This window comes from Lutjanus erythropterus, chromosome 5 (genome assembly GCF_056507025.1).
Source record: "Lutjanus erythropterus isolate fLutEry1 chromosome 5, fLutEry1.hap2, whole genome shotgun sequence".
NCBI lineage: Eukaryota > Metazoa > Chordata > Actinopteri > Lutjaniformes > Lutjanidae > Lutjanus > Lutjanus erythropterus.
In genome coordinates this window covers 20425378-20438292 of record NC_139321.1, presented here as the reverse complement: position 1 = coordinate 20438292, position 12915 = coordinate 20425378, and the positions used below count along the sequence as shown (strand labels likewise).

At 38.7% G+C, this 12915-nt stretch overlaps 2 protein-coding genes across 2 annotated transcripts; both read left to right on the top strand.

The window, feature by feature from the left end:
• Window positions 1-43: 43 nt before the first annotated feature.
• Window positions 44-4673, top strand: ndufs8b (NADH:ubiquinone oxidoreductase core subunit S8b). The gene is made up of 7 exons (XM_084719081.1): window positions 44-163; window positions 984-1032; window positions 1115-1180; window positions 1269-1358; window positions 2818-2990; window positions 3093-3221; window positions 4175-4673. The coding sequence occupies exons 2-7, from the start codon at window positions 984-986 to the stop codon at window positions 4304-4306; spliced, it is 639 nt and encodes a 212-aa protein (XP_084575207.1). The 5' UTR covers window positions 44-163; the 3' UTR covers window positions 4307-4673.
• Window positions 4674-6293: 1620 nt separating this feature from the next.
• On the top strand, window positions 6294-10864 carry ran (RAN, member RAS oncogene family). The gene is made up of 7 exons (XM_084719078.1): window positions 6294-6387; window positions 7155-7217; window positions 7414-7498; window positions 8751-8876; window positions 9894-10081; window positions 10212-10382; window positions 10494-10864. The coding sequence occupies exons 2-7, from the start codon at window positions 7173-7175 to the stop codon at window positions 10536-10538; spliced, it is 660 nt and encodes a 219-aa protein (XP_084575204.1). The 5' UTR covers window positions 6294-6387; window positions 7155-7172; the 3' UTR covers window positions 10539-10864.
• Window positions 10865-12915: the final 2051 nt, after the last annotated feature.

Below are 12915 nucleotides of genomic sequence, written 5' to 3'. Positions count from 1 at the left end.
AGGAAAAACGACAACCAGCTATAGGTGCCTGGAGGTAATTTAAACTGAGAACTAGAAATGAACGTGGAGTACTTGAATGCAACATAAATACAATTGCGCAGTTCGGTGACAGAGTTGTCAGCGTGTTGTGGTCGCCTGTTGCTCATCAGAAATTGTGATAGAGGTAAGTCTAGCAGAGTGTGTTTATAAATGGGAACAACTTACTGTGATGAGTTTGGGCTTCGAGGGTAGAGGCCACGTTGAATGCATAAAGCTGTTTTTCGTATTTTGATAAATTGCCCTTAATTAAGTAGCTACTATGACAGTAACGTTGTGTGGATATAGTATGTTATAAAGTTTGGACTCACAATTTGATTATACGTACATGTGTCATTTGGTCAAATTAAAGGAAATTACCAAATAAACGTTTTTTTTAAGAAAATTGCGTGCTCATGTAACCATTACGTTTCAATTTTTGCTAACGGTTATTTAATTTTTAATGAGGCGTTCAGGATCTATCGGACAGAAGAGAATTTCGTATTAAGTAGCCATTTTAGCGGAAAGGATTGTCCACTTGCCAATAAACCGGTCGCAAAATTTCAGCAGCGGCGTTATCATAGACAGCATATAGGTAGCATATATGTTCTTTATATATTTTACAGGCAAAGAAAGTTATATGCTACAGTTTGTTTAGATTTGGTTGAACGTGTCATAAACGCCTAACAGGATTCGACAAACACACAGGACTTGTTTCGATTCTTCCCATTCTGCCGGCATGCAGTGAACGTATCAACCTGCTGACGTAATGGCAGGGATTTGGGGCGCGAGATTACAGGACGTCTGTGTTGGCAGTCTATCCACCACTCAGTCCTCTATTGTTTTCAGTGAAGAGCTTTGTTTCTGGGTTGCAACACACGAGGTTTCCTGTATGTACTGTGTACACGTTAGTTCCTCAAACGAGTCTCATCTATGTCAACATGCTTTCCACTGTCCTCTTTGCTCAGATGTCTGCTGCACTGAGTCTGCGTGTTCTCCACAGCTACACAAAGCCAGGTACTACTGACGCAGATGTCACTTAAATAATATAAATACGTACAAAATCAGGCATTGTCACAACACACTTGTTTATCTACAGGCACATTTGGTTATGGTCCTGGTGTCCTGCGCCCATTCAGTCTCAGTTTGCAGAGAGACGGCTATAGTAAGTACTGCCACAACCCAAGACCTATTGACCTAGTGAAGACAGCACATGTTTGAAATTACTTCTCTCCCCTTATTCTCCTTTTTAGAGTATGTAAATGCTCAGGAGCTGCCCACAGACATGAGGTCCATCACTGACCGGGCTGCCACAACCCTTCTTTGGACAGAGCTCTTTAGAGGTCACACATACTATGATTTATATACATACATACATCTTATGTCATGTATAGGGTTAAAAGCCTAGTGATATTCTATATCATGGGTTCCCAAACTTTTCCACGCCAAGCCTCCCCCAAATAGCATTAGCTTATGGTCAGGTCCCGCTTTCATAAGGTGTCCTTAAAAACCCACTGACAATTCTATTACTGTATTCCTTTACTTTTACTAATGCAATAATAGTTACATTTTAAATAACATGTACACACATTATAATTGGTGTTTTATAATAATATGCATAATAATTCTAAAAATTGATTTGAATTATTTTTTAAAATTTCCTTCATCTTTCCTCTAATGTATTAAGGCACCCCTAGTGCCTCCTAGCAGCCCTCGCTTTGAAAATCATGGTTCTATATTTTTCTTAATGTGGACAAATATCCTTAAAAGTCAAAAACCAACAATTAATTTACCCAACAAATACTTCAAGGTAATCCCTGTGTAGTCGAGCCTTGATATAGCTTATTGCTCTGTGTCATAGATCTTAAAAAAAAAATAAAAATACATAAATGAGTGACACTGTTGCAAGGTGTAACATGTTCCTTCATTACAGTGAACACAGCCACTGTTTCAGCCATTTCCCCATAGACCAATCTTTTGTCATAATTACACAACAACACAGCAATTGTGTATTAATGTGTAGCTGAAAACAGTCTTTTTTAGGTCTAGTTACATGATTTTCATGTAGGGGGCGAGGGCCACCAGGGGGCACCAGTGGCGTCTCAGCAAATTGGAGGGAAGATGAAGGAAAGTGCTAAATAAATTAAATTAAAGTTAAAGATGCCTGAATAAAGGAGGCTCCTGGACATAAACTAATGTTATTTGGGGGTCTTTGGCACTGAAAAGTTTGGGAACCTCTGGTTTAGTTTATGAGAGGGAGGACATCAAAGCATACAACTACAGAGTATCAAGGATGAAACAGTTACATCTAAGACATTATTTCCGTTGTTGTCTTTGATGTAAAGGAAGTAAAGATGCAGAAGTCCAAGTGACTCAGTATCAGCACATTAACAACAAGACAATAGAATAATTACCTCAACTGTCATCAGTAAAATCACTCCACAATCCGTAAAAAATTAAACATGATACAGAAATTTCTCTGTTTCCACTATTTACAAGTTCGTAACAAATACACTGTTTAGCCCAAATTGAGTGACATTTGCTAAATGCTTCAGTGCTCAGCTATTCAATCACTCTCCCTTTTTCAAAAATAAATATATATATTTATGAGCTGTTTTAAAGATTTTAGTCCTCAGTACTAATGAATGAGCTTGGGTTGGTCACAGACTGAGTTGGGAAGTCAGTGTATCAAGAGACAAATTAATGCATTCAGGGTTTTGGTACTTTTATGAAATTTCTTTAAAATACAGAATGATGATGAATCATCACCCTCTTTGATCCTTTGGGAACACCGTCATGCAGGTTTGGGGATGACCATGAGTTACCTTTTCCGTGAGCCTGCCACCATCAACTACCCGTTTGAGAAGGGCCCTCTTTCACCTCGCTTCCGTGGAGAACACGCCCTCCGCCGTTATCCGAATGGAGAGGAGCGCTGCATTGCCTGTAAACTATGTGAAGCCATCTGCCCTGCTCAGGTGAACACAAACACACATTCACTTCCTGCTATACTATTACTCTAGAGTGTCTTGTCTGACTTTCATTCTGTCTCTTTCCTCTCCTGCCTGTGTTGACCCCAGGCCATCACCATTGAAGCTGAGACTCGAGCTGATGGCAGCAGGAGGACTACACGCTATGACATTGATATGACCAAATGCATCTACTGTGGCTTCTGCCAGGAGGCCTGTCCTGTTGATGCCATTGTTCAAGTAAGAATACACTTATCCTGTATACTGAATCTGTAAAGCTGAAACAGGGTGGCTGCTGGCAGACTAAAACTGAACTTCCGTCACCTTTCTTTTTGAAATATGTATTTAATAATTATTTTTTTATGTTTTGTGCCAAGGAATCTTTTCTTTGTTGCATTTAAGATCTTATCAGTTTCATATTTATATGCCTAGAGGGCAATATTTACACACTCAAGCTGAGCCCTTTATTTACTCTGCATGCCAACAGATAAGTAAAAAACACTCTACGTCTCAGTAAGCTGAAAAAAGTGCTTGTAGGATCATTCAGCAGCATCTGAATCGTTCTTTTTGACGGCAAAAATTTGTACATTTTAAAAACAGACGATCAGACAATTTGTGCCCACTTCACATAGCGATTGGTCTGGTGTGTGGAGGTGTGAAAGTCAGCAAAGTTTAAACTTTAATGCTCTCTTTTTTCATTCTTAACACAACCACTTTTGTCACTTTCTGTGTACAACTTTCACCCCTAAAAGCAACACAATGAATGCCTATCTCTGTGGCTGTTTAGAACACTTTTGCTTTTTAAAATGATCATATAGCACAACCTAGTTTGTTTGAAGCATATTGAAGCCTTAACTCAAACAAGAACATAAAATTACAAGATACAATCTTAAATCATTGTACTTACAGACAATACTTAGAGTTCATAATTGTGTTTTTAGTGTCTCTCACTAAAACAAAAGACATGACATGTTAACATTTAAAATAAACCTATGAAAAAACATAATATGTTGATCATGCAGATTGTCAGTTCCTACCTCTCACAAACAGGAATATTATCTATTTAATGATTTTGAATCGGACCGTATGCCCGTAATCCATCATCAAAATTTAAATGTACAACTGTATATCACCTATGTGGATTTCTACCTCCAGGTGTTTAATGTCTATTTTTTCCTCTGTGCGTCCCTCAGGGTCCAAACTTTGAGTTCTCCACAGAGACCCACGAGGAGCTGCTGTACAACAAGGAGAAGCTGCTCAACAACGGAGACAGCTGGGAGCCTGAGATAGCAGCCAACATACAGGCAGATTACCTGTACAGATAGACTCACTTCCCGCAAAGATGTGTCATAAAATGAGATATCTTATCATCTTTCTACGCATTAAAGAAATTATTTGTAGTTTTACAGATATTCCCATGAGTCACATGTGAGCAGTGAAGCCTTGCTGCCTCAGACTCTCAGAGCTGAGAGAAAATATAAACACGCACAAATCATATGTCTTGTGTCATAATGATGGATGACATTGCACTTTTATGATACTGACAGCCTGTAACCCATGTAACCTATGCACAGTCTGTAATAGACTATTTTCTGCTGCACTTTGCACATTTTATCTGATGTAATAGTCTGAAAGAGTATATGTATGTAATGTACTGAAGCTATTTAAGACTGTAAAATAAATCAAGCTTTAAAACTTTAACAGTTCATTTGCCTGTTGCATTAAAGCTGATTCTGAAACAATAACTGATTAATTGACCCCAGTTGGGAATAGTAATTACCAATAATTTGACTATTCAATTAATTATTTAAGTTATTTATCAAGCAAAATGCCAAAAAAAGGTTTGAATATTGGGCTCTAGAACTATTTTCTGATACGTTGATCAAACAGTTAAGTGATTTATTGAGTAGGGGTGAGCAGATCGATCCTCAAAATATACCACTACAGAATCTTAATCTTAATCTCATATTAACACCATCATCATCATCAGTAGTATCAAAACTAACAAATGGATCCATCACATGTTTGATGACAGCCTGGGCACATGAACTTTCTTCATGTTCTTCATTCTTTTGCTTGCAAAATTTGCATCTCTGCTGCTATTTGCATGTAGACAGTGGTCATTCACATTTAGTAATGAACATTTCTTTACCATTAAAAACTATGTTGTGATTAAAGAGATAGTTCATCCAAAAATGAAAATTCAGTCATCATCAACTCATCCTCACGCTGATTAAAGGTTGGGTTGAGTTTTTTAGTCCACAAACCACTGCTGGAGTTTTACAGGAAAACATTGTTGCAGAATTTCCCAAATAATGTAAGTGAAAGTTGACCAGTTAAAAAAAAACATCCAGGAAAAAAAAAAAAACACAAAATACTTTTATACTGCTTGTCTGGTGTAACCCAAGTCTCCTAAAGCCCTAATATGCCAAGTTAACTTGAAAAATGTAATTTACACAATGCTTTTTAGCCTAAATCTTCACTGTAGAGTCTTAACTTGGAGCCATGTGAGCATGAACACTATCTGAACTGGGTATATGTGGTGTGACGGTTTGCTCGTGGAAGTGAGTGGCATGTTGGAGCTTTAGGAGACTTGGATTACACCAGACAAGCAGTATGGAGGCATTTTGTGTTTTTTTTTTCTGTTTGAAAACTGTTCACTGTTCACTTACATTGTTTGGGAGATTCTGCAGTGCTGTTTTCCTGTAAAACTCCAGCAGGGTTTTGTGGAGTAAAAAATGAAACCCGACCTTCAATCACCATGAGGGTGAGTAGATAATGACTGAATTTTCATTTTGGGGTGACCAATCCCTTTATACATGCATACATACATACATTAACACAGAGTTGTAAAAATGCCTCATGTTTGAGAAGTTATTCCATGGAAATATATATAGAAGAAGAACAGTAGCAAATTCTGACATATTTGCTGCTTTTAACAATACAAAGTATCAATATCAGTATTGATATCAGTGGTCCTGGACCTGGTAGTAGCTGGTATCAGTTCGAAAAGAAATCATGTATTATTTCCACCCTCATTATCAAGAAAAAAATTGAGCAAATGAGTCTTCTTTGTTACATGGTAAGGATCAGGAATTGCATTTGCTTTTAGTTTGTCATTGAAGATGTTTAAAACACTTTAGTGAGCCATGATAATCTATTAACTTTAATACTGGGGGCTACATTTGTAACATTTTCTAGATAGACGTGCCTGTTTAAGATTAGCAGACCTGCTGAATCATGGTCTGCTTCATGGTGCATGCTCTAAAATCAAATGCGTTTTCACCATTGACTGTTTTGCCGCTGCGGTGGTCACGTGACAAGGGCGGAAACTGACTCATATGTCCACGCTGAATCTCCCGCGAACGCTGCCATTTACCTCTTTTCTCTCTCAGTGGTGACACCGGTGAGTCTCTACATTCTTCTCTCATTGTGACCGGTTCTATATTTAAGTTTGAGTTGTGGGGGAAAGTGTGTTAAACAACGGGAACCTTCTAGATAAACACGGGATTACTGTGGCTTTACACATCTAACCATGTGAGGGTTGAGCAACTAGGTTAGGCCATTGATTTTTTTTCTTGTGCTAACTCCAAGCTAACTTAGCCGTTAGCTTATGGAAAGAATGGCTTCCATGCCGTGCTAGCTAACAGGTTAGCACAGCTCTTCTTAATTTTACTGCTTTGTTCTTGAGATGCGCTATTTCTCTTTGATTGTGTCGACTGTTGTTGACAAAGCAGTCGTGAATTTCTTAAGTTGGCTTAATGTCTGACAGTTGTTTTTTGCTTAAGTTTAACATCAACTGCAACATGGAACACATTGGATGCTCTACAGTCGATTGTTCCAGTCGAACAAGAAAAAGTGCGGTCGAGTGGCGTGTGGCGCACTCTAACGTTAGTAGCTTGTTAGCTAGCTAGCGTAGCATTGCGTCCAAATGCGGGTACAGAGGCGAGCACGAGCAACGTTACACGTATTTGTATCAAGTACAGCATGATTTGAACACATTTAGGCGTTGACATAATGGCGACAATAAGCGTCAAACTAACTGGAACAAACCGTTAAATCAGGCAGTTGCTAACAGCGCGAACGTTAGCGGGACGTTAATGATGCCTGTCTAACTTAGCGGACAGGAGGAAGACGGAGAACGTGCTAACCATCCCGCCTTGTTCTTTTCAGCTCAGATAAATCGCGACCATGGCAGACTCAATGGCACAGACTACTCCGGTGGTGGTCTTTAAGGTAACAGTTTTTTTGTTTGTTATATCACTTGTGTGCTATATCGGTCTGAATGGTCTTTATGATATACAGGCTTCCAGGCTAACGTTAGCACAGTTTGATGAACCAGTACCAACCAGTCTAAACTAACTGCTCTCTCTCTCTCTCTCTCTCTCTCTCTCTCTCTCTCTCTCTCTCTCTCTCTCTCTCTCTCTCATAGCTGGTCTTGGTAGGAGATGGAGGCACCGGAAAAACGACTTTTGTCAAAAGGCACATTACAGGAGAGTTTGAGAAGAAGTATGTTGGTGAGTATTTTCAGGCTATAGATTGAATGGCAGGAATGTGTTTGAAATATGAACTACAGAGCGGTTCAAAAACTCAAAATCTCAACTCTGATGCTTAGTCAGTAGTTTTATTATGGTTAAGATAGGGCCTCCCAAATTTTTCATTTCAGGGCCCTTCACAATAGATGCAAAGTAAACCATGGTACCTCAATTTGAGAGGATTTTGTCGTGAGGTGTGTCCAGAGTAGCTTTCTTAAGTTTTGGAAGGTAATACAGGTTTTCAGTCAATCAGTAATCAAACTTGGATCATTATAAATTGCAATCAAAGAAGTCAACTATCTTCTTCCTTTGTTGTTCCAACTTCCAAAACATGTGAACTTTAATTCCTGATTTTTCTCTGACCCTGTACAACCCACTCAAGAACCCCTGTTGGTCATTGAACCCTAGTTGGGAAGTCACTAGGTTAACTTGCCAACTGGCCTTTTGCTACAATGTAAGTTGTGGGCCCCTGTTAAGCCCTCTGCATCCTGGTATCTCAGCAGTGGTCAACATGTCGGCAAATAAGTGACAATTGTCATACAGAAATGTCATATTACATGACTATTTAATTGTAGTATTCTGTTTAGCATGCTTCTTTGTAACAACAAACATAAATCTAAGCTCTGTCAAGATTTTTCACATTAAAATTATTTTTTGATCCACTATTCTTAGGGATGAAATTATTCAAAATGTGATCGTCTGTCTGTGCTCTTCTAGTAAGATAAGATTTTTGCATTTCACTTAATTTGTATAGGGCCGTCCACACCACAATAGTTGATGGTGGATCCATGCCACAGCTGTAAAGCTGTAGTTCAGACTCAGCTATCCACTTGAATTGGAAAGGAAATTGAACTTTTTTTTTTTTTTCTAATTCTTGGTGTGGATGGCTCTTATCACAGCACTTTTTTGGAAAACGCAATCTAAGCCAGTTTGTGCAGATTTACTATATAAGTGCTAATTAAGCAATTAACCCTCAACCCCTCCTATATCCATTTAACACTTCTTATTCCCCCTTGATGTAAGAAAATGTGTACAGACTTCCCACAAATGTCCCTTAATGGTAGTATTTTTTCAAACGAGAATGAAAAATGTGATATAAAAAGGATCATTCCCACTAATTGTAAATTATATTGCGCTATCTTCTGAAATGATCACAGTTGTTTTAACTAGATTATGCATCCCTATTTTCCATCTTTCTTGCTCTTACACCTCTTGTCTTTGATTGTAATTCTAGCCACCCTGGGAGTAGAGGTGCACCCGCTGCAATTCCACACCAACAGAGGCGCTATTAGATTCAATGTGTGGGACACGGCTGGTCAGGAGAAGTTTGGAGGACTGAGAGACGGCTATTATATTCAAGGTTTTCTTCACAATCCTCAGCATGCTGTTCTGTGGCCTCATTACAGAAACTTCAGAAGTCTGCATTCCTATCTTATTTCAATTTAGAATGACATTTAGGATTTTAGGCATCACATAAACCTGTTTCTTAACTGCATTTGGGAAAATATCCTGTCTTATGAAATTCTTCACTTTGTACACCTCTGTAATAGCTTAATTTCTATCCTAAGATGGGATGACATAGACCCTGTCCTGAATTCAAAATAACTGTCAAAAATGGCAGTCCCACTGTTGTCAATTCTGTACGGAAATGACAGTGAAAATGGGCAACAACATGAACACTGAAATATTATGATAGACGTGTCAGATCACACTCCGGACTTGTTCCATCTGTTCAAATCTTTATCATGGGTTGATAATTGGCAAGAAAGCTCCCCAAAAAGCTTTTTTTTTTTTTTCTCCAAAACACTATAAACTCCTGACTCAAAGCTGAAATTGAACAGTCATCTATTCTTGCCCATTCACAAGCTAACTAGTGGCATGTGAAGTGAGACAGCTGTTGTCATGGATACAGGCAGTCTTGTGCACCTTGTAAACACAGAAAGAGGCGTAACAAGATGAGTACCGATTGAAGAAGTTTATGGCTCTAGTTAGGATTTCCTAAGTTGGTGGTTCCCAAACTTTTTCTGGCATACCTTCCTTTCAGAAGCTGGAAAAACAATTGTGACCCCACCCCATAATTTTAATCAGTCATTAATAACTGGGGATGGAACCTCAGGAAAAGGATTTAGGAAGTTGAATTTTAGAGAAATAAAGGTTAGCAGGATATAATCAGCAAACTCATGTTTATTTCCCCCACATGAATCACATGCATTCTACTTTGTTTCACTCCATTTTTCCCCTGGGACTGGGATCCCCCCCCCCCTCAAACAAGTAGGATTAGGATTTTATTTCTGTAATGAGGACCCTATACTTGAATACTTCTGAAAAGGAAAGAAAAAGCAGTATTGAGCTGAAAATTTACCTGCTACCTCCACAGCTCAGTGTGCTATCATCATGTTTGACGTCACCTCTCGAGTCACCTATAAGAACGTACCCAACTGGCATCGTGACCTGGTCCGTGTCTGCGAGAACGTTCCCATCGTTCTCTGTGGCAACAAGGTGGACATCAAAGACCGGAAAGTCAAAGCCAAGAGCATCGTCTTTCACCGCAAGAAGAACCTGCAGGTAATAAACACTTGTTGAATGCACACATCAGTCTACATGCATGAGTTAGAGAAAGCATTTTTTTTTTTCTTTTTCATCTTTGTTTGCTCTGCACTGTCACTTCTAACTGCATACTCTGCTCTGTCCACAGTACTATGATATTTCTGCCAAGAGTAACTACAACTTTGAGAAACCTTTCCTGTGGCTAGCAAGGAAGTTGATCGGTGATCCCAACCTGGAGTTTGTGGCAATGCCTGCCCTCGCTCCCCCAGAAGTCCAAATGGACCCAAGCCTTGCCGCGAAGTATGAGCGTGAGCTTCAGGTGAGTGTGACCATACTGGTGCAACGTATGTTAAGATGACTGCGTGTAATATGTCAATCCAACTGTTCCTTACCTGAGCAAAGTAAACAAATTTACTCTTCCACTCTTCAGGTTGCATCAGAAACAGCGCTCCCAGATGAAGAAGATGACCTCTAACCTGTTTGTTTCCCGAAACCCCTCCCCCAACTGTGGACAGGAAGTTGTTGGAGTTTTGCCCCCTTTACTGTAAAATCCCCTTTCAGATTTTTTATTTTTGAATTTTTTTGTTTGTTTTAAAACTAAAAAAACTTGGTGGAAAAGTTGTGGTTCTAATTTCACTGTTTAAAACACACCCACCCTAGTGTTGTCGTCGGCATGGCAACGTGCTACTCTTCATCGTCGAGCACCCTTCACCGCACTTATCCAGCTCACATAATGCTGTTGTACGGTGTACTGGAAGCACTAAGGGGAGTAAACTTTGAATAAAAACATTCTCAATATAACATGTCTGTCCTTCTCTTAAATTTTCCTGGATAGCAGCATCCCCAAGTCTTCGGGACACTTCTAGTTGAAGACCTGAATGGAACTGAGCCTTAATTAGTGTCATCTGTAACACCTGTTTATGCTACAGTTTCATGTCAAAATGGCTGCAAAGACCTTTTATGTTTCAAACCTAGGTGAATTGAAATGGTGTGTAGAATGCAGTTATGTAATTTAGAGGTACTCTGTCTACAGAAGCTGTTTATACTGTAGATGACAGGACTAAAAATACTATAAAATGTTCACATTTAAGAAGACAATTATTTAAAATATTGAAGGTAAAGGTTTAAGAGGTCAACAACTCGGGTACTGACTGGAGAAATGAGCTAATATACAATGGATGTTAATGAAAACTGAATTGATCATCAAAATAGTTTGAGATTAATACAATGGTTGACAGTGAATAAATTGATTAATCACTGTAGCTTTAGTGTTTGCTGTAGGTCTGGCACTACTGACTGAACTTGTGGCCCTGTTCACGTAGTACCTACTACAAAATAAAATTAACAATCCACTCATTATCACAAAGTAACAAGCAGAAAAACGTTTGGGACAAATTATCTTATTTGGTATAAGAGCACTTGTTTGTGTCTGTAGGGAACTTCATTAAATAAATGAATAAGTAAAAAAAAAAAAGTTTTAACAGATCGATATGGTTTCCAAAGCGGTTTGCAATCATAGAGGGGACTATTATTGGAGCATGTTCTCCACAGAGATGGCCACCAGGTGTCAGTCATGTCCTTTCATTCAGAGTCCAGTGAACATTCCCAACAGGATTACGTAATAGTTTTACGCTGCACGTTCATTGTGACGTGGACCCTCTACCGGCGGTTACTACACGGATCAGGTTTAGAATGCAACTACGTCATACGTCCTCGAGATTCCACAACATATTCCACGGATTCTCTTTAAATCAGAAATGACAGCAGTTCACCGTGGCATCTCATTATAATATTCAGTTATTTAACAGGATGTCTAAGGCTCAAATAAAAAAAAGTATGATGTACACAGCTTTCGTATGGCTACTTAAAGTTTTTCATGCATGGAAAAAAAAGAGTTGTTTCTTTTGCTTAGTTTCCTTAACTTAATGAAAACAGGTTGTTACCCTCCTCTGATTGGCTGAGTTTCAAGCAATGACACCATCCTCTGATTAATGTTGTTTATTTGAATTGCGGATTAAAATCTATTTAGATCATGGCAGCTTTACGACACTGCGTTAAAAAGTCAAAAACACGGCCTAGCCTGGTGTACTGCCTGTCACCACATCACTGCTAATATGATAAACCTATGTGTTGCATTCAAGTTACATTACAAAAGCCGAAATATGACATTCCTTCCCGAACACTATGCAAATTAGTTTCTCGATAATTAATACGAATTGGCAATTGTAGTTATTGCATTTACCATCCTACAGACAAAATTAATCAGTTAAGTAAGAAAACACAAGTGACAAAATGTATGATGGGCACCTCTTTAACAAAAACAAAACAAAAACAAAAAACAGTTTTATTTTGAATTATTTTGCGTTTGCCATGGCAACACATCCTGTTATTGGTTGTAATGGGGCAGTAAGATTTGAATTTGAGGTAATCTATTGCTCTTATTTTACCTTGCAAAAGGCCAGACAGGAGTACTCTTTGACTTCTCCACAAATTTGATCACGAGTTAGCTCAGTAAAAGGAAGACCTCAAGAGATCAATGGGCAGTGCGCAGATATTTAACATGTTCTGTTTTGTGGTTTGTGTGGTAGAGAAAATATTTTCTTCATAGCTCAGTTGCAGATAATTTTGTGTTAATTACACAATCATAAAAATAAACTGACTGGCCACAAGCTCTGCTTTCATCATCAGCCTTGATCGTCTTCTGATTTCTGAGTAAGATGGTATGATATAATACCCTAAAACTCCAGAGCAACTAAAGTAGACCTTGTGGTGAGATTGTTGTCAATCTGCCTTTATCATTTTGTTCAACAGTCTGGTACCTTAAAGGGACAATTCACCCCAAAGTCCAAAAT

Coding starts and splice junctions, on each gene's coding strand:
- ran (XM_084719078.1), top strand. CDS start 7,173: ATGGCAGACTCAATGGCACAGACTACTCCGGTGGTGGTCTTTAAG. Junction 10,082..10,211: donor ACCGCAAGAAGAACCTGCAG/GTAATAAACACT, acceptor CTCTGTCCACAG/TACTATGATATTTCTGCCAA. Junction 10,383..10,493: donor AGTATGAGCGTGAGCTTCAG/GTGAGTGTGACC, acceptor TCCACTCTTCAG/GTTGCATCAGAAACAGCGCT.
- ndufs8b (XM_084719081.1), top strand. CDS start 984: ATGTCTGCTGCACTGAGTCTGCGTGTTCTCCACAGCTACACAAAGCCA. Junction 1,033..1,114: donor CCACAGCTACACAAAGCCAG/GTACTACTGACG, acceptor GTTTATCTACAG/GCACATTTGGTTATGGTCCT. Junction 2,991..3,092: donor AAGCCATCTGCCCTGCTCAG/GTGAACACAAAC, acceptor TGTTGACCCCAG/GCCATCACCATTGAAGCTGA.